Consider the following 21,645-nt stretch of genomic DNA (forward strand, 5'->3'; position numbering starts at 1 on the left):
TGTCTGGAGTTCAATTGCAGTGACATGATGCCCTGGTATGCATATTTTCTCTCTCAAATGAATGAAAAAATTTAAAAAGGTACTATGAAGGGGTAGGGACATTAAAAGTACTTGTATGTGGAACTGAAAGGGCTTCAGATCATCTGAGTCCCAGCATACACATAAAAAGCTGGCTGTGATTATGCACATCTGTAACCCCATCCCTGGGAAGGGCTCACTGACCAAAAACGGCAGCCCTGATTGAGGAAGACGTGTATCAAGGAGTATGGGGATGAGTGGTAGAGGACTGCTGGTGTTCTCCTCTGGCCTTTGTGCATGCATCTGTGTGCGTGCATGTGCATGCATCACATCACACACCACATACACTACTCTCACACACACCACTATGAGAGGCTTTAGATGTCTGGCAGTTGCTGTGTGTGCCATAACTTTTTCTTTAATGTTTGGTACCTGGAGTTTTCTTGACAATTCTAATTTTCCCAGTTCTTTAATTTATTTTACTATAATACTTAAAGTAAATTTTAGTTCCACTTTCTGGAAGTGCTTTTGCTACATACAGCAGAAGTTTAAAAATATAAACTAGAAGTGGCATGATTGATTCTAAACGATATAGGTGATTTATAAGCTTTTAAATGGAGTCTTTCTTGTAAATTTTCAAACTTGAATTTTAATAGTAGATGAGAAACTATGTGTGCATGGCATTTAAAGATTAACTTGATTTTCATCTCATGATGGATAAGTCTCTCATTTCAGCTAACCATAAAACATTTATTTCCTTTTCCAAAGCCAGTGGCTTTTTCTTTGCCACTGGATTTGGAATGAGTACCTTGTGTACTCTTGTGTAATCTGTTCAGTGACTTTATTGGTCTCCATTAACTAGGGTGTAAAAGGGAGAGTGGAATGGAAGAGCTAACTGATAAAGTTATCATTCATAATGCAGTATAATTAATGGGATAATGAAATACCAGGTGTGGTAGTTTGAATAGATGGCCCCTAATGTATTCAGTTTTTTAATTGTAGTTTGCTTCTGCAGCCACCTGGTTGGAGGCTGTGTCACTGGTTGGATCTTAAGGTGTGGTGGTGGTTTTCAGGTTTCAATCTAAAGATATGCAAGTGTGCCTAGCAGGAGTTCCTGAGGTGTGCTTTGTGGCTTGTGCTTCTCTGTCTGCTTGGACCTGTGAAGGCAGGCCAGCTTCTTATGCCGTTTATGGAACTTCCCCTGGATCTGTAAGCTTCAATAAATATCCCTTCCTCCATAATTGTGCCTGGTCTGGAAGTTCGTCTCAGCGAACCTGAAGTGGTGTGCTACACAAGGAAACCACCATCCTAGGAGTTAGTTTCCTTTTCATTGCATATAGGTTGTATGTGGAAATACAATTATTAAACCATAAAAGCACATAGAGTTTAGAAGCTTGTGGATATGTTAGTAATTTGGGTTGAGTTGCATTTGATATGTTGAAAGTCAGTTCAGTGTACTGAAAGAGGTAAAATGTTTAAAAGAGTATGAGTTAGGAGTAATAGCACACACCTGTAATCCTGGCTTACAGGAGGCTTGGGAAGAACTGTTACATATAATGAGTTTAAGGATAGTCAGGGATACTTAGATAGACTGTCTGAAAAAAAGAAAGAAAGAAAATGAATCAAAAGGAAGGCATTAGGTTCGTAAGAGTGTAGATGAGGTCCATAAGTCTGGAAATTATAAAGCAGGTATGTAAACAGAATGTATGTAAAGAAATAGAAGTGTGTAAACAGAAAGAAAGTATATACACAGATTTGGACAGGCTGTAGGGGGATAATTTTTTGAAATATCAAGGAAAATATTAAGCCATTATTACTTTGTTTCAGACTTTGTATAGTTTTAAAACTGCTACTTCTCTACATTGGATTAGATAGTTTGGTTTGCTACCCATAGTCCAGGAATATATTTTACAAATAACTATTGATTAATTGCTGTTGCCTCTTCAGGTTAATTTTTTTTTTTTTTTAATTCTGGGTATATATACCCAGGATTGGTACAACTGGGTAATGTGGCAATTCTATTTTTAGTTCTTTTAAAAATATTTTATTTTTATTTCTGACAGAGAGAGAAAATATGAATGGGTGTGCTAGGGCCTCCAGCCACTGCAAACAAACTCCAGACACATGCGCCACCTAGTTCATCTGGCTAATGTGGGTCCTGGGGAATCTAACCTGGGTCCTTTGGCAAAGGCAAACACCTTAACTGCTAAGCCATCCCTCTAGCCCCTATTTTTAGTTTTTTTTGAGGAACTTGCATACTGATTTGGATAGTTGCTGGGGTAATTTACATTCCCACCACATCCTTAGCAGCATTATATATATATATAATAGCCATCCTGACAAGGGTAACATGGACTGTCAGGATCTCTAATAATTTGTACTTGATCTTTGGAAAAGTATTCATTTCATTAGCCCATTTTTTGCTTGTTTATTTCTTTTGGTGTTTAATATTTTTAGTTTTTTTGTTAAATGTTTTGTTTTTATTGTGTGTGTGTGAGAGAGAGACTGAGAGACAGAATATGAATAGAGGTATACCAAGGCCTCTTGCCCTTACAAATAAATTCCAAGCACATATAGTAGACAGTCTTATGTTTCTGGGCTCAGTATCCAATCAGTTTTATGAGAGGATGGGATTTATCCAACTTTTAAGATCCAGATCCAGATCCAGGGAAAGTCCCATGAAATGATAGATGAAGCTGGCTTCTGTTCATAAATTCAGACAGACAGAAACCACCATCTTAGCCAATTAAAAAAAAAAAACAACACTCTGCCAGAGCTCACACTGCTCTTTATACCTTAGAGCTGGGATCAGATGCACCCTCTAAAGCATTTTTGGATGGATCCCAGGATCCACTCTAGTGACACCTTCTCCAGCCAGAGACCCAAGTTACAAGCTGAATAAAAACACCTGAGTCTGTGGGAAGTATACATAAAACTACCACAACACATATTTCACTTTGTGCATCTAGCTTTATGAGGGTTCTGGTAAATTGAACCTGGGCTGTCAGGCTCTGCAAACAAGTTCTTTTTTTTTGAGGTAGAGTCTCACTCTAGCCGAGGCTGACCTGGAATTCACTATGGAGTCTCAGGGTGGCCTGGAACTCATGGCAATCCTCCTACCTCTGCCTCCCAATTGCTGGGATTAAAGGCGTGTGCCACCACGCCTGGCTGCAAACAAGTTCTTTTAACTGTTGAGCCATCTCTCAAGTCCCTAATTTTAGTTCTTTATATATGGTAGATATAGTCTGTCAGGTATAGCTAGCAAAGATTTTCCCTCATGGAATTATACATTAGCACAATATGTTTATCTTATATATATTTGTGAAATCTTTGAATATTTTGGTCTGTCTAAGCATAAAAATATTCTCTTTTAAGGAATTTTTACCATTAGATTGCCCAAAGAAACTCCTGGCCAGAATTTTGAGGGACTGAACATGTTAACTGCTCTTCTGGCACCAAAAAAATCCAGGTCGGCCAAACCACTTGTTGAAGAAATAGGTATGTATGTTGTAGGTGGGAGGAAATGAAGATGGACAGAAATGTTTGTATGTTGTGCATTTCTAAGGGATTTGATTAATACAACACTGGAGGAAAAACTTTAGGTGACCAAATGGTAGTGAACCAGTAGACCAGTCACATTTTTGGACCAATGAAAGAAAACAGTTACAGAGTGTGAACTTCTGCTGGGTCAGGAACTGCAATGTTTATTTCCAATACCCTGAATATTACCTGTGTCTTTTCCCAGGTACTTTGTCCTCTCTCCTCTTCAAGGTCACCAGTACCCCTTAGTCTGTTTTTTTTTTTTTTTTTCTGAGGTAGGGTCTTACTCTAGCCCAACCGGGAATTCACTATGTATTGTTAGGGTGGCCTTGAACTCATGGTGATCCTCCTACCTCTGCCTCCCAAGTGCTGGGATTAAAGGTATGTGCCACCACACCCGGCTTCCTGTTTTTTTTTTTTTTTTTGTCTGCTTCTTGTTTTCAACATTTTTTATGAGTCTATTGTAGCAGAGAACCCCTGCTTTCATTATTATGTAATGGTTCATTTTGAATATACTACATTTATTTCTACCCCAACTGTTCATGAGCATTTAAATAAGCCCATTATAAAATGTTTTTAGCCATAACAAATACTGGAGCTATAAATATTTTTGTATACCTTTGGATCATATACACAGGCATTTTCTTCCTGTACTTTTTGTTTTAACATTTATTCCAAGATTTATTTATTTATTTTGAGGTAGGATCTTGTTCTAGCCCAGGCTGACCTAGAACTCACCCTGTAGCCTCAGGCTGGCCTCAAACTCACAGCGATCCTCCTACCTCTGCTTCCTGAGTGCTGGGATTAAAGGTGTGTGCCAATACGCCTGGCTGTTATACTTTTCTACCCTTCCTTGTACTTGGGAAGCCCAGTAGTAAAAACAATTTAACACGTGTAGGTACTTCTGAGATTTCTGAGGAAGGAGTGGAAGATGGTGACGAAGAGTTTGACTGGGAAATTGAACAGACACCCTATGAAGAGTTGTCAGAAGATGCTTTGAATTCTCATTGCCACTATGGGTTTGGAAACCTACGGTCAGGAGTGGTTCAGCGGTTACAGGTACACTGTCTTTCTGGAAGAGCCTGGGTTGGGGTACAAAGTTTTCTTATTTTGGCATTTCAACTTAAATGCAGCTTACCCCGGATTTTTTTTTTTTTAAATGAAGATTACAGTAGGTAACAGTTACTTTCTCATTGCTAGAACAAAATACCTGACAAAAATCAGTTTAAGGGAAAAATATTATTTCAGTTTACAGTTCCAAGTTACAGTCCATTATGGCAGGAAAGTCAGTCTGCTGGAGCTTGAAGTAGAGCTGGTCCCAGTCAGTTTCTCAGTGTGGACCGAGGAAGCAGAGCAGAGTGAATGCAGGTGCTGAATCAGCTCTCCTTTGTATACAGCCCAGGAACCCATAGTCAGGGTACATCCTTCTACCTCAGTTTACTAATCTAGAAGGACCCTTGCAGACAACCAGAGATTTGTTTTCATGGTGATTTGAAATCCTGTCAAGTTGAGTACCAGAGAGTCAACACGTAGTCCGAAGCCAGCTCCTTGCACATAATCATTCAGTTCAGATTCCCATCCTCTTCCCTTTCCTTGCCCTTCTTCCCAATTTCGCTGCTCTTGCAGGTTTCCTGATGCTGTCATGTATGGTGCTAGATAGGAAGTTTGCAAAATACAAAATAGAACCCCTTTCTCCCGTTTTCTGTGTACAGGGACAGAATTTTCTGCAAGAATGAAATTGTGTGCCTTTTGCTTTGTTTTACATTATTTCTTTTGAGACAGGGTCTGTAGCTCAGGCTTGCCTTAAACCAGTGATCCCCCTACCTCATCCTCTCCGGGCTGAGGTTGTAAGTGTGTATTACCTTAAGATGATGAGGTTTTCTTAGTGTTGTGTGATTACATTGTTTCATTCATTCATTCATTCATTCTCTCTCTCTCTCTCTCTTTTTTTTTTTTCGAGGTAGGTTCTTGCTCTAGCCCAGGCTGACCTGGAATTAACTATGTAGTCTCAGGGTGGCCTTGAGCTCACAGCTATCCTCCTACCTCTGCCTCCTAAGTGCTGGGAGTAAAGGCGTGTACCACCATGCCCTGCTCATTGTTTCATTCTTTCTTTAAAAAATATATTTTAGGGCTGGAGAGATGGCTTAGCGGTTAAGCGCTTGCCTGTGAAGCCTAAGGACCCCGGTTCGAGGCTCAGTTCCCCAGGTCTCATGTTAGCCAGATGCACAAGGGGGCGCATGCATCTGGAGTTCGTTTGCAGAGGCTGGAAGCCCTGGCGCGCCCATTCTCTCTCTCTCCCTCTATCTGTCTTTCTGTCTGTGTCTGTCACTCTCAAATAAATAAATAAATAATTTAAAAAATTCTTTAAAAAATATATTTTATTTTTATTTATTTATTTGAGAGCAACAGACAGAGAAAGAAGGAAGGAGGGAGGGAGGGAGAGGAGAGAGAATGGGTACACCAGGGCCTCCAGCCACTGCAGACAACCTCCAGATGCATACACCCCCATGTGCATCTGGCTAATGTGTACCCTGGGGAATTGAGCCTTGAACTGGGGTCCTTAGGCTTCACAGGCAAGCACTTAACCGCTGAGTTCTCTATCTAGCCCTCATTGTTTCATTCTTCTTTTTTTTATGCTTTTTGAGGTAGGGTCTCACTCTGGTCCAGGCTGACCTAGAATTCACTGTGTAGTCTCAAGATGGCCTTGAACTCAAGGCGATCCTCCTACCTCTGCCTCCTGAGTGCTGGGATTAAAGGCGTGTGCCACCACACCCAGCTTTCATTTTTCATTCTTGATGTACAGTAGATACATTGTTTGGTTTATCCTTGATGGAGGTCGTTGAGTGCTGCTCAGGAAGTTTCCATTGGGGAACATTTGAATTCAGATTTTCCAATTAGGGATGCTTAGCTATTATTTGAGTCTATCAAAAACAAGCAAATATTCTCTTTCAACTTCTGCTTCTCTTTACATTTGAGATATCATGTTGATCATTTTTCACAAATACGTTTTGTTTTCTCTTGGTAGTGTGAGAATACATTTACTCACCTACTTTATAAGGCTTTAAAGAAAGTAGATACTGCATGTGAAAACTCTGAAAAGTATAGATTACTATAAAGATGCCTTCCCTTGAAAATTTTCAATTACTCTCATGATTCCTAAAAGAGAACGGAATTGGCATTTACTTAGGAACAAGGAATGCTAATGAACATGTCTTAAAAAGCTTGGATGTTTCTCTGCTAGTCATGTCTGCTTTTGTCTCCTCTGGGCTCATCATGTTCCTGATGATTCTCCTAGGTGGTAGGACTGAGGCAGCTCTGTCTGTGGCAAGAGCAGAGCAACAGTGAATGGACCTTGGTTGTTTGCCCATGAACTGGTTTGTAGTCAGTCTGTTAGGGGTATGCCAGCACAAAGCTATAAATGAGGGTAGTAAATGTCACCTGTGCTAAGTACAGACTCTCCATTCAGGCTAAAAGTACTCCTGATGCCAGGCAACATTCTAGCTAAGTTGCTTGCCATTAAGGGACACTCCCTTTGAGGGATTTGAGTGAGTCGTTCATTCATCCATGGAGTTTTGCTTTGGAGGCTGGGTCCTGTTTTGTAGTCCACGTTGGCCTTGAATGCACTATCCTCCTGCATCAGCTTCCTGAATGTGCCAGAGTCCAGTTCCAGTGAAAACTTTTTTTTTTTTTTTTTTGAGGTAGGGTCTCACTCTGGTCCAGGCTGACCTGGAATTCACTATGTAGTCTTAGGGTGTCCTTGAACTCATGGCCATCCTTCTACCTCTGCCTTCCGAGTGCTGAGATTAAAGGCATGTGCCACCACGCCTGGCTTACTGTAAATCTTTTGTAAGCAATTGAGATTAATTGAACAAACTTTAGGAGATACTTTTTTTTTTTGAGACAGTATTTCATGTAGCTCAGAATAGCCTCAAACTCATTGTGTACTAGAACTCCTGATCCTCTCAAGTGGTAGTATTACAGGGTTGTGACACCATACCTTGCTTTTATTTTGAAATATTCTTTTTTTTTTTTTTTTTGAGAGAGAGAGAGAGAGAGAGAGAGGAGAATGGGCGTGCCAGGACCTTCAGCCTGCTGCAAACAAACTCTACACAAGTGCACCTCCCTATGCACATGTGCGACATTGCATGCTTGTGTCACTATGGATATGGCTTCCCAGGTGTTGCACTCCAGTTAACCTTGCTGGTAGAAATCACCCAAACAAGAGCAGGGAAAGAGCTGGGAAAAATAGGTTTATTTTGGCTTACAGGCTCACGGGGAAGCTCCACAATGGCAGGGGAAAATGATGGCATGAGCACAGGGTGGACATCACCCCCTCTGCCCAACATAAGGTGGACAACAGCAACAGGAGAGTGTGCCAAACACTGGCATGGGAAAACTGTCTATAACACCCATAAGCCCTCCCCCAACAATACACTCCCTCTAGGAGGCGTTAATTCCCAAATCTCCATCAGCTGGGAACCTAGAATTCAGACCACCTAAGTTTATGGGGACACCTGAATCAAACCACCACACCAGGCAAGCACCTTAACCACTAAGCCTTCTCCAGCCCATTGAAATATTCTTTATTAAATTTTTTTTTGTTTATTTTTATTTATTTATTTGAGAGTGACAGAGAGAAAGAGGCAGAGAGAGAGAGGGGGAGAGAGAGAATGGGCGCACCAGGGCCTCCAGCCATTGCAAATGAACTCCAGACGTGTGTGCCCCCTTGTGTATCTGGCTAACGTGGATCCTGGGGAATTGAGCCTTAAACCGGGGTCCTTAGGCTTCACAGGCAAGCGCATAACCACTAAGCCATCTCTCCAGCCTGAAATATTCTTTTAAAAAGTAACTTTAGGGAATGGGGAGATGGCTCAGTGAATAAAATACATGCTTACAAACCCTGTCAGCCCAGGTTCAGTTCCCTACTGCTCACATAGAGCCAGATGACCAAAGTAGTGCATACATCTAGAGTTTGTTTGCAGTGTCTCTAAGAGGGCTTGGCATGCCTGTTCTCATTCTTTTTCTCTCTCCCTGTTGGCAAATCATAAATTCAAAACAGTGTGTGTGTGTGTGTGTGTGTGTGTGTGTGTGTGTGTGTGTGTGTATTATTATTATTATTTAGTTTTTCTAGGTAGGGTCTCACTGTTGCCTAGGCTGACCTGGAATTCACTATAGAGTCTCAGCATGGCCTGAAACTCATGGCGATCCTCCTACCTCTGCCTCCCGAGTGCTGGGGTTAAAGGTATGCACCACCATACCCGGCATTATTTTGTTTTTTTGAGGTAGGATCTCACTCTAGCTCAGGCTGACCTGGAATTCATTATGTAATCTCTGGGTGGCCTTGAACTCACGGTGATCCTCATACCTCTACCTCCCGAGTGCTGGGATTAAAGGTGTATGCCACTACGCCCAGCTTTTATAAAAAAAATTTTTGTATAAAAGTAAGTGTAGGGCTGAAGAGATAGATCAGTGGTTAAGGTACTTGCCTGCAAAGCCTAGTGACCCAGGTTTGGTTCTTCGTATCCATGTAAATCCAGATGCACAAAATGGCACATGCATCTGGATTTCATTTGCAGTGGCTGGAGTCCCTGGCATGCCCATTTTCTCTTCTTCTCTGCTTGTAAGTAAATAACATATATATTTAAATAGTAAGTATAGGCCTGGGGAGTGATTCAGTGGAGAAAGCACTTACAGCTCTAGCTTGAGCACCCAAGTTCAATTCTCAGTCCACAGGTAAAGAGCCAGAAGCCATGGTGGGCCTCTGTAATTCCAGCACACTTTTGGTGAGATGGGAGGCAGAGACAGCAGAATTTCCCAGAAGCTGTCAGTGAACTTAGCAAAATAAATAAATAAATAAATAAATAAATAAATAAATAAATAAATAAAAACCAGCAGAGTGAGGTAGAGAGAAACTGCCTCAAATGAAGCCTACTGGTGAGAATGGACGTGACAGTTGTTTTCTGACCTCCACACATGTGCTGTGGAACTTGCACTCACACACACGAACACATTCACAAATACACCCACACACACACACAAACAAGAAAAATGATAAGTTTATTTTTTAGTTGGCATTTGAAAACATGAGTAGTATGTACTATTGAGGTAACACATGTATATGTGAAATATTCTGTGTATCTTTCATAGTAAGTACCTACCTCCCTATCACAACTTGAAAAGTGAAACATCACTAGCCTTCCTGTCCTTCCATCCCTGCTTACTCCTTATTCTCAATCAGAAATGAACCTCCAAGTTTCATTCTCAGGCATTGTATTGTGATTGACTGTCAAATCACTGAGCTCTCCTTCAAAGTTTGGCTGACTCGCCATCTTAAAACATTGAGTTTAGGGCTAGAGAGATGGTCAGCGGTTTAGGCACTTGCCTGCAAAGCTGATTTCGATTTCCCAATACCCACACAAAGCCAGATGCAAAAATGGCGCATGTCTCTGGGGTTTGTTTGTAGTGGCGGGAGGCCCTGTTCTCACAGCATCATTCCTGCAGACAGCCAGTGATGGCCTGTCTTCATGCTGTCATTACTTCAGATACCCAGTGCTCCCCGTCCTCACAGCATCACTCCTGCAGATACCCAGTGCTCCCCGTCCTCACAGCATCACTCCTGCAGATACCCAGTGCTCCCCCGTCCTCACGACATTCCTCCTGCAGATACCCAGTGCTCCCCGTCCTCACGGCATCACTCCTGCAGATACCCAGTGCTCCCCCGTCCTCACGACATCCCTCCTGCAGATACCCAGTGCTCCCCCGTCCTCACGACATCCCTCCTGCAGATACCCAGTGCTCCCCGTCCTCACAACATCCCTCCTGCAGATACCCAGTGCTCCCCGTCCTCACGGCATCCCTCCTGCAGATACTCAGTGCTCCCCGTCCTCACGACATCCCTCCTGCAGATACCCAGTGCTCCCCGTCCTCACGGCATCCCTCCTGCAGATACCCAGTGCTCCCCCGTCCTCACGGCATCCCTCCTGCAGATACCCAGTGCTCCCCGTCCTCACAACATCCCTCCTGCAGATACCCAGTGCTCCCCGTCCTCACGGCATCCCTCCTGCAGATACTCAGTGCTCCCCGTCCTCACGACATCCCTCCTGCAGATACCCAGTGCTCCCCGTCCTCACGGCATCCCTCCTGCAGATACTCAGTGCTCCCCGTCCTCACGACATGGCTCCTGCAGATACCCAGTGCTCCCCGTCCTCACGACATCCCTCCTGCAGATACTCAGTGCTCCCCCGTCCTCACGGCATCCCTCCTGCAGATACCCAGTGCTCCCCCGTCCTCACGGCATCCCTCCTGCAGATACCCAGTGCTCCCCGTCCTCACGACATCCCTCCTGCAGATACCCAGTGCTCCCCGTCCTCACGACATCCCTCCTGCAGATACCCAGTGCTCCCCGTCCTCACGGCATCCCTCCTGCAGATACCCAGTGCTCCCCGTCCTCACGACATCCCTCCTGCAGATACTCAGTGCTCCCCGTCCTCACGACATCCCTCCTGCAGATACCCAGTGCTCCCCGTCCTCACGGCATCCCTCCTGCAGATACTCAGTGCTCCTCGTCCTCACGACATCACTCCTGCAGATACCCAGTGCTCCCCGTCCTCACGGCATCCCTCCTGCAGATACCCAGTGCTCCCCCGTCCTCACGACATCCCTCCTGCAGATACCCAGTGCTCCCCGTCCTCACGACATCCCTCCTGCAGATACCCATTACCATAGATTTGTGTCTTTTACCATGAGACATACCAATGGATGCTTAGTTGTTAAATAAAATTGAATTTTCCTATGTGAAGTAAATTTGAAGGATAAGATGTTCTTTGTGACAACTAGGAATTAATTAACTGGGCATTCAGAAATCATAGTAAAGGAGGTATGCTTGCAATATTGTATAAGAATCTTACATAGTTAGTATAGTTTGCAGAATTCTCCTGTAGTTTTAAAATGTTTTTTGAAATTTATTGGACATGTATATGTGTGGGGGCTTGCCAGGGCTCTTGATATTGTAAACAAACTCCAGATGCACGTGGCATCTGGTTTTAGGTGGGCACTAGGGAATGGAATCTGGCCAGTAGGCTTTGTAAGCCAGTGCCAGTAATTGCTGAGCCAAATCCACTGAAGAGATTATCTCTTCTCATTTAATATAATTTTTCTTTTTTTTAATTTTTGCATTTGTTTGCAAGAAGAGATAAGGAGAGGGAGAAGAGAGTTGGAGATGGGGAGGAAGAGAATGGGCATGCTAGGGCCTCTTGCCACTGTAAATAAACTGTAGATGCATATACCACTTTGTGCCTGGCTTTACATGGGTATTGGGGAATCTCAGGTTTGTAAGCAAGCACCTTTACCCAGTATGCCATCTCCTCAGCCCTAATAAAAATTTTAAAACCTCATCAGCTTTTCAAATAGTGTTTCCTCATGAGTTTAGTTTCTTTGATTTCTGCTTTTGGATCAAGAAATATTCATAAAGTTTTGTACACCATTAATATTTTGCCTTCTCTTTGGTAGCTACTTTCCTCCATCTTAAATGAAAAATGGTTTATTTTTTTTTCTGTTGATAAATGCTGTGTGGATTCATTATAAAAATAAAATACAAAGAAAAAGTAAAATCTGTAGTCCCAACACCTAGCTGATCTTGTCTTCTTTGGCTAACTTAACTAACCCTTTACAAAGAGTATGTTCTTATTTTCCTTTTAAACAAGTTAATTGCAAATTGTCTGTATTTTATCTGATAATGTGAAGAAATTGAAAATATTTTTGCTGAAACAAATTCTATTTTACCACCCCTCCCCTACACCCCATATACACATCCACACCCTCCTCCTTTCCTTTTGGTAACTGCTGCCAGCCAGCACGGCACCCTTGGACAACTGCCCTGGCTGCTGGTGCTAGTAGCTGTGTGCAGCCAATATCCTAGAGTCTCTGGGCATCGACCCAGCAAACTGCTGGGATGGGTGTAGTTGTGGGATGCCAGACTTGCTGGCCCTTGCTTTCCCTTGGCTGCCCCAGGGACCTGAGGCCTTTGTTTCCAGGAGACCCAGTGTCCAGATGTGCACACAGCTCATTTTCTCTCTGAATTGGCTCTTAGCTTATCTCTGGTTTAAATGAACATAAGCCTGGCTTATATCCTCCATGACATTTTACTTGGCAGTGCTCATCTTCAAATAGCTCAGAGGGCTGATTGGTGACTGCTGCAATTCTTTCCAACTAAGTGTGTGTGTGTGTGTGCGTGTGTGTGTGTGTGTGTGTGTGTGTTGTGTATGGGTATGCCAGGGCCTCTTGCCACTGCAAATGAACTCTGGACACTTGTACTACTTTTTTGGGCCTAGCTTATGTAGATGGCTTGGGAATTGAACTTGTGCTGGCAGGCTTTAAAACCAAGTGCCATTAACCACTGAGCCATCTTAGCAGCCTCTGGTCCTCTTCATTTCTTTTATGGTTTGTTTATTTTTTGTGGATTTCTTTAAGCTAGGATCTCACTTTAGTTCAGGCTAATCCAGAACTCACTCTGTAGTTCGAGGTTGGCCTCCAACTCAAAGAGATCCTCCTACCTCTGCTTCTCTACTGCAGGGATTGAAGGCATGCTGGGATTAAAGGTGTGTGCCACCATGCCCAGCAGCAATTCTTAAAGGAAAAAAAGGATTCCTATTTTCCTGCTGTAGTCTAACACTCATTCTATTTTCTTCCTTTCCTTTAGTTGATGTATGCCTCAGACTTTCTTGATGGTGCTGAGAATTTGATCCTGCTCCTTGTACATGTTGTGTAAACCTTTCACTGCTGAGCAGTACTTCTACTTAGACTTCTAGACTTCGGTGTATTAGCTTTCTATTGCTCTGACCACAGTTCCTTCTAGAAACAACCTAAGGGAGGCACTGTTTATTTTTAAATATATTTTTATTTATTTGCAAGAAAAAAGAACAAGGGGTGAGGATATATATGGATGCACCATGGCCTCCAGCCACTGCAAATAAACTCCAGATGTGTGCACCTTTGTACATCTGGCTTTACGTATGTACTGGGGAATCAGACCTGGGTCATTAGGCTTGCAGGCAAGTACTTTAACTGCTGAGCCATCGCTCCAGCCCGTTTTTCTTTTTTTAATATCACTTATTTATTTGCAGTGAGAGAGAGAAGAAATGGGCACACCTGGGTCTCTTGACACTGCAAACAAATTCCAGATGCATGTGCCTTTGTGTATCTGGCTTTATATGGGTACTGGCAATTGAACCCGTGCTAGCAGGCTTTGCTAGCCAGCATCTTAACTGTTAAGTCATCTCTCCAGCATGGGAGGCACAATTTTAACTCATGGTATTGGTCCCTCATGGCAGAGCAGCAGTTGATGGGAGTGGAGATATGTGGTGGAGGCTACTCACATCATGTAGGACCAGGAAGCAGAGTGAGACAGAAAGTGGTAGAGACAACGTATAACCAAGGATCTGCACCCAGTGACTTATTTCTGTCAAGTAGGTTACTGTTAAGTAACCTCTTCAACTTGCCATAGCACTTCAAATTAGTTCCACTAGTTGGGTCAGCAGCATTCAAAACATGAGCTTGTGAATGATATTGCAAATTCACTGTGGAACACTTGGCTTTTCAGTTTGCTTCAGTGTCTTGTTACTGCTCAGTTTGAGTAGAGCTATGGTGGATGATTTTGCATAGAACAATCCCAGGTGGGGCTTGCCCAGCTGTGAACAATCAGGTGATGTGACATGTGTCTTGCATAACTACATGGATGTCTTATCTGGAGACCAGAGGGCAGAAGAGGGATGAGGAAGAAGAGCTGCTTTTTTTTTTTTTTAAATTATTTATTTATTTGAGAGCGACAGAGACAGAGAGAAAGACAGATAGAGGGTGACAGAGAGAGAATGGGCACGCCAGGGCTTCCAGCCTCTGCAAACGAACTCCAGACGCGTGCGCCCCCTTGTGCATCTGGCTAACGTGGGACCTGGGGAACCAAGCCTCGAACCGGGGTCCTTAGGCTTCACAGGCAAGCGCTTAACCGCCAAGCCATCTCTCCAGCCCAAGAGCTGCTTTCTTAAGTGGTCAGTTTTCACTCCCATGACAGCAGGGCCTGTCTGTGTGGCCATTACTGTGTCTTCTCCCCTCCAGTACCCAGGCAGTGGACAGGGACCCTGAGTATGTGCATATTACTGGGTCTCCTCCACTGCAGTACCTAGGCATTGAGCAGGGGCCCTGTCTGTGTGGGCATTGCTGTGTCTCCTCCACTTCAGTACCCAGGCAGTGGGCAGGGGTCTTGTCTATTTGCATGTTCCTAGGTCTCCCCCACTCCAGCTCCCACGGAGTGGGCAGGGGCCCTGTCTGTATGAATGTTACTGTGTCTCCTCCGTTTCAGCCCCCAGGTGCTATCTACTACATAGCTGGCTTCCTGCTCTGTGTGCTAATAATTTAGCATTGTGTTCCAGGTACAATGATGAAGAACAGTAAAAAGATGGTAGACTAGCCCCTGTCTCACAGAACATTGTAGCAGGGAGATAGACAGCAATCATAGGTAGATAGTAAGTGACAGGTGGCACAAAGGGATGATGGTATGTGAAGCTGGGAACTGCTTTGGTTAGGAGGATGGCCATGTGCTTAGTTCTGAATGATGGGAAAGGCATTGCATGTGAAGAGACTGAGTAGAACTGAGTAGTGTGCTCCAGAAGTAGAAAGAAGCCGAATGTGTGGGTTGAATGTTCTTGAGCCACTGGGGAAGGCAAGACAAGTTAGATGATGTAGAGCTGAGAGTTTGGGTTTATTGTTACTAAAGTTAGTGTTTTAAATGCTGTGGTTCTGGGAATCTGTTTACTCTCTGAAGTATAGTTATCTGCTAAGCCATTTATGAGCTTTGTTTGTCCAGGTGAAAAGGAAGCATGATGTCTTACCCCTCTCCCATTTAATCACTCAAGTACGGGAAGGATTTGTACTTGGCAGGAGGTTAGCTAGTGAGTCATGGAGTAGCAGTGGGAAGGGGATCACAGTGAGAAGGAATCTGACATTACTAAGTATATTAAGTCTGTATTACTTCATTTAATATCTACCCATATTTTAATCCTATGGTAGCAAATAATGTTTGCCTCTCCTTCCACCCAAGTACAGATCTTCATGTGGTTACCTCACCTGTGAAGGTAGTAAAAGGTACTTTGCAGCTATGATTAAAAAGGACCTTGGCTTGGAGAGATTGTCTAGTGGTTAAGGCCTTTGCTTGCAAAGCCAAAGGACCAGGTTCAATTCCCCAGTACCCATGTAAGCCAGATGCACAAGATGGTGCATGGATCTGGGGTTTGTTTGCAATGGGTGGAGGCCCTGGCATACACGTTCTCTCTGTCAAATAAATAAAAATTAAATATAATTTTTTTTTTAATAAAGAAAAAGGATCTTGAGGGCTGGAGAGATGGTTTAGTAGTTAAACATGCTTAGTTACAAAGTCTGACAGCCCATGTTCAATTCCCCAGGCCAATGTAAAGCCAGATGCACAAAATAGAGCAAGTATCTGCAATTTATTTGCAGTGGCAGGAAGCCCTAATGTGCCTATACTCACTCCTTTTCTGTTCTAATAAATAAATTTATTTTGAGGTAGTCTCTTTTAACTCAGGCTGACCTAGAATTCACTATGTAGTCTCGGGCTGTCTTCAAACTCACAGCCATCCTCCTACCTTTGCCTCCTGAGTGCTGGGATTAAAGGTATGTGCCACTATATCTGGCAAGAAAAAATATTTAATAAAGGATCTTGACATGGATTCTATAGATGAGCCTAGTCTAATTATAGGGCCTAATGAGAGAGATTGGAAAGAAGGCCATGTGATGAGAGGAGCTAAGAGAGATATGGTGTCATGATGAGAGTGAAGAAATAAAGATAGCCTGTAAGTTGGTTCCAGAAACACATTCTCTGTATGAACCTCCAGAAAGGAACATAGCCCTGCTGATACCTTTATTTCAGTCTACTGAATCTGATTTTGAGCTTCTGTCCTCCAGAACCACAAGGTATCTTATTTGTGTTGTAGGCAACCAAGGGTGTGGTAGTTTGCTTTAACAAAGAAAAGGAGAGAAAATGAACGCAGTGCTGTGCTACTATGTCATTACCCTCACTTTCCAGAGGAAGCCGAGGCTCACTGAGCAGCGTGAGGAGCTGGGCTGGAATTCCCCTCCAGGGTCACCCATGCTGCGCTGCATGGGGAAGAGATGTTTTTGGTGCTTCAACTCTGGAGACTAAAGTATCTCCCACAGATACATAGCTGCATGCTTGCTCACTTCTCTCCATCACAAGTTTTCTGTTCTAGTTTATTATGAATTGCATGTACCTGGAACTGCCCTGAGGATTTGCTAGTTACAGGATTTCTGTAGGAAAATGTGTTTTCCAGTCTGCAAAACAGTAATTGTAAAAGAACTTTTGGAATGCAAGGTTTTATAAGTTTGTGGACAGCCAGTTATTTGTTTTTGTTTAAAAGGTTTATACTTGGAAGAATTAAGTAAGATATTATAGCTTAGCCTGTGGCTTTCAGAAAGGCATCTGGACCCCTTCACGGTACTTAAATGTGCTTAGATTAAGTGTTGTGATATTTATTATTTTACCTAAATGTATTGTAAGTAAGAGAATTGTTCTGTTATGTGGAAATACTGGCTGTGTTGGTGTGTTTTTACTAATTCAGCATAGTTCACTTTGATTTTAGTGATTTTTGTATTATAGCCACCAACCTTAAAAATTATTTATTAATTTGAGAGAGAGAGAGGCATATATAGAGAGAATGGGCACTCCAGGGCCTCTAGCTACTGCAGATGAACTCCAGATGCATGTGCCAACTTGTGCATCTGGCTTATGTGGGTACTGGGGAATAGAACCTGGCTTGTTAGGTTTCATAGGCAAGTGCCTTAACTGCCAAGTCATCTCTCCAGCCCTTTTTTTCTTTTTTCAAACTTTTTTTTTTTTTTTTTTTTTTTGTTTTTTTGAGGTAAGATCTCACTCTAGCCCAGGCTGACCTGGGAGTCACTATGGAGTTTCAGGGTGCCTTCGAACTCACAGTGATCCTCCTACCTCTGCCTCCTGAGTGCTGGGATTAAAGGTGTGTGCCACCACTCCCAGCTTCAAACATATTTTTATTTAAAACTTCTTTTTTGTTTTTCTGTTTTTCGAGGTAGGGTCTTGCTCTAGCCCAGGCTGACCTGGAATTCACTATGTACTCTCAGGATGGCCTTGAATTTGCAGCAATCCTCCTACCTCTGCCACCCAAGTGCTGGAATGAAAGGCATGTGCCACCATGCCTAGTTAGCTATCAACTTTTAAAGTGTTTTCCTGCCATTGCTGTTAAGAGTTTTCATAGCAGAAGAGGAAAGAAGGTGAAGGGTCTTGCCCAAGGTCACACTACTTTGGCTTGGCCAGGACTTGAGAGCAGGACTCCACTTGTCTCTTTGTGTTTTCCTTCTTATGTGTGACATTCCATTTTAATTATGTGTATTCCATTTCCAGATAGTTCTTTTTTAAAATTATTATTTTTGTACCTCCCTGTCCCAAGCAAGGATCTCACTCTAGCCCAGGCTGACCTGGAATTCACTGTGTAGTCTCAGGGTGGCCTTGAACTCAAGGTAATCCTCCTATCTCTGCCTCCCAAATGCTGGGATTAAAGGCGTGCACCATCACGCCTGGCTCTACAGATCTTTCTTGATGTTTACCTGTGCAGCTCTGCCAGGTTATTTCCCTTGATTTCTTTTTGGCTCATGTCCTTTAAGCTTCTTCCAGTTTCTGTACTTGTCACTGGAGTTGGCAGTAGATATGGGAAGTGGAAGAACAAAGAAAAGGCACAGTTTTAGGAATATTTTACTTCACAATTCCTGTATACATCTGCTCTGTAGACTGTGCTTTGGAAACATGTTACATGCTACTATGTATACATCTCAGTTAAGACAATTCCAGTGAGGTTGATTCTTGGGATTAGATTTTCTTTTTTCAAGAGGAAAAATCACATAAGTATTACTCATGCAAATTCTTTTTAGAGAGAGAGAGAAAGAGAAAGAGAATGGTGGGTACACCAGGACTTCCAGCCACTGCAAACAGTCTCTTGCTATGAACCCTGAGGACACAGGTTTGATTTTTCATTACCCACATAAACCAAACGCACAAGGTAGCCCATGTGTCTAGAGTTCATTTTCAGTGGCTAGAGGCCCTGGTACTCTCATTCTCTCCCTCCATCTGCCTCTTTCTTTCTCTCTCTCTCAAATAAATAAATAAATAAAAAGAAAGTATGTGTAGATATCTCAGACTTTCCTGTACCTCATAGCTTTCAGATCTATGTTGTTAAGCAAGGAAATGGATGGAGAATGCTAACTTGTTAGGGAGCATGGGACATTTCATTTCTAAGCCATCTCCTCAGCCCTCAATTCTTGTTTTTATGCTAAGCCTTTATAGCCTTAATCTGTGTTGGTCAGTTTGCTGTGAGGATTAAACGAGATCATCCATGTAAATCTCTCCTAGGGCCTGTGTGGTAGTAGATGTGCAACAAACAAAGGTTGCCTTTCAAGCTGAATGCCACAGGTGGGGTCATGCTTTACTGATCAGCCAGCTGCTTCCTGTGCTTTGACAGCCCTTCTCCCCGCCTTGCCACCAATCATAATGGTTCTTAGTACTAAAAACAGGAGATAGTCATTATTGTTCTGATGTTTTAGGATGAGCTGAGTGAGGTGATTGATATCAAGAACCCAGATTCCACCCCTGCGGCTGAGCGGAGGCAGAGACGATTGGCTGCTGAGCTGGCCAAATTTGATCCAGATCATTACCTGTGAGTATTGAATTCTTTGAGGGCTAGATAAGTTATTTGACACTTAAACATTGTTTCTGTTATCCTCAACTATACTAGGCATATACATTTGGACTTAAGAAATTACTGAAGTCCCCAAACCTTAGTTAACATTTCACTTAACCTGTAACTATTGTACCCATATGATCTTAGTAGAGTTGCTTCTTGGTTCAATCCGGGCAAAGGAAAACTCTTGAATAATCTTTGGAGTTTTCTTCTCACCAGGGTAAAATCATTGAAGTCACTGAGAATATTTGTGCTTGTCACAGCTAGAATTTTTGTTGTGATGAGTGAACATAATTGAAAATGAGGGGCTGGAGGGATGGCGTAGAGGTTAAGGCATTTGCCTGCAAAGCCAAAGGACCCCGATTCGATTCCCCAGGAACCACATTAGCCAGATACCCTGGCGTGCCCATTCTCTATCTGTCTCTCTCTCTCCCTCTTTATCTGTCAAATAAATAAACATATAAAAATAAAATATTTTTTTAAAAAAGAAAACGTGTCTCAGTTCCTGTCTGATGCTAACCTGTATAGCACTTTTTTTTCTTAACACTGATTCACCAGCACCTGGAATCAGTGACCTGGTTCCACTTCACAATTAGTTAGCCACTGTGGTTTCCAGTTCTGCTGCATTTGCTCTGCCTTTCACTCTGATGCAGCTCTATCAGGCTGATGAAGGACTTGCATAAGGAACTGTCAGGTTGGAGATGGTGCTGCCTGTCCTTGGCCACTGTAATGGTACTTTGTGTCATTTTTACAGGGCCTCTGTGAGGACTTGGCTCTTCGAGGATGTGTGGAGAATGGGTGTAATTTGTGTGTATGCTGATCGAGACCTCATTTGTCATTCTTCCCAAGCTCTGGACCAGTAATTTCTTTTCTTTTTTTTTTGGTTTTTCGAGGTAGGATCTTACTCCAGCCCAGGCTGACCTGGAATTCACTATCGAGTCTCAGGGTGGCCTCGAACTCACGGCATTCCTCCTACCTCTGCCTCCCGAGTGCTGGGATTAAAGGCGTGCGCCACCATGCACGGCTCTGGACCAGTAATTTCTAAACTGTTTCCTATGCAACTATAATCAGTGCTACTCCTTGCTTTTGTATACTACCTTTGGCTTTTCAAGTCCTCTTGCAAGATGATTTTATTCAGTCTTCACAACAGATAAGGAAAGAAGGTGAAGGGACTTGCCCAAGGTCATGCTAGTAAGTGGCTTTCTAGAACTTGAAAAGAGACATCCATTTGTCACTTTGTATTTCCTTTTTATGTATGCTATTTCAGTTTAACTGCTGTTGCTCTTGTGATTAACATTCTCTTGCCTGTGACACAGTTGGATACTAATTGGAATGGCAGAAATGCATCTTGTGATGTGCAAATAGAATGAGTGATGTCTAATGACAAATGGTTGAACTATTGAACATCCTGAGAGAAGTTGGGTAAGAGCAGGGTGTGTTATACTTTGGAGGACATCTAAGAGATTTAGCTCCATTTAGATTGCCATTTCTAATTACCTTTATCTCTCCAGTGGTGGTTTTGAAAGTCCACTGAAGAGTAATTCGCAGAAACTCATTTAGAATCATGCTGAATAAAATAGAAATTTCATTGTCAGCAGATTTCTCAGACTAGCTTGAAGACAGAATGAGCATTACAAGACTGAAATATTAAGTGGAATGGAGCTTAATTAGAAGAACTGCCTATCTCTTTTCGTAGAAGTGTGAGTCTGTGGCCTGAGAGGATTAGAAATACTTGGCAGTGTGATATCTAAGCAGCCCCTTTGTTTCTCTATCATCTGAGTTTATCTGTGCAGTCATTTTCTTTAATATTAGGAATGAAATGTTCTTTCCATTTCTTGAGGAGTAGTTCATACAGGAGAGATATAAATTTAGTCATGGGCTAAGGCAAAAGAGAGGGAGTCACAAGGGTCTTTGTGATTCCCCCCCCCCCCCACAACCAGTACTGAGCATGGAACCTAGGACCTCACAAATGCTTGGCAGATAATCTACCACTGAACCAAACCCATAGTCCTCTCTCTGAGTCTATGTTGTTTTAAAACTGTGTGTGTGTGTGTACACTTACATGTAGAGGTCAGAGAGGCTTGGGTGTCAGTCCTCGCTTTTCTTGTTTGAGTCAGGGTATTTAGTTGTTTGCCCCTGAAAAGGCCAGGCTAGTTTTCCTAGGAGCTTCTGGGATTCTCCTGTTTCTTGAGACCTCCTGTCTCACTGAAGGAGTGCTGGGATTACAGGCATGTGCTTCCATATCTGGCTTTACATGGGTTCTGGACATCTGCATTCAGGTACTCACACTTGTGCA

At 42.9% G+C, this 21,645-nt stretch overlaps 1 protein-coding gene across 1 annotated transcript in view; it reads left to right on the plus strand.

The window, feature by feature from the left end:
• The window catches only part of Shq1 (SHQ1, H/ACA ribonucleoprotein assembly factor), a 134,561-nt gene that overhangs the window by 19,699 nt on the left and 93,217 nt on the right, over positions 1 to 21,645 (plus strand). Inside the window, exons 3-5 of the mRNA XM_004651508.2 lie at positions 3,394 to 3,516; positions 4,457 to 4,617; positions 19,213 to 19,325. Of these exons, the coding sequence (XP_004651565.2) occupies positions 3,394 to 3,516; positions 4,457 to 4,617; positions 19,213 to 19,325 (397 nt within the window). The remainder of the gene's footprint in view (positions 1 to 3,393; positions 3,517 to 4,456; positions 4,618 to 19,212; positions 19,326 to 21,645) is intronic.

This window comes from Jaculus jaculus, chromosome 14, assembly GCF_020740685.1.
Source record: "Jaculus jaculus isolate mJacJac1 chromosome 14, mJacJac1.mat.Y.cur, whole genome shotgun sequence".
Taxonomy (NCBI): domain Eukaryota; kingdom Metazoa; phylum Chordata; class Mammalia; order Rodentia; family Dipodidae; genus Jaculus; species Jaculus jaculus.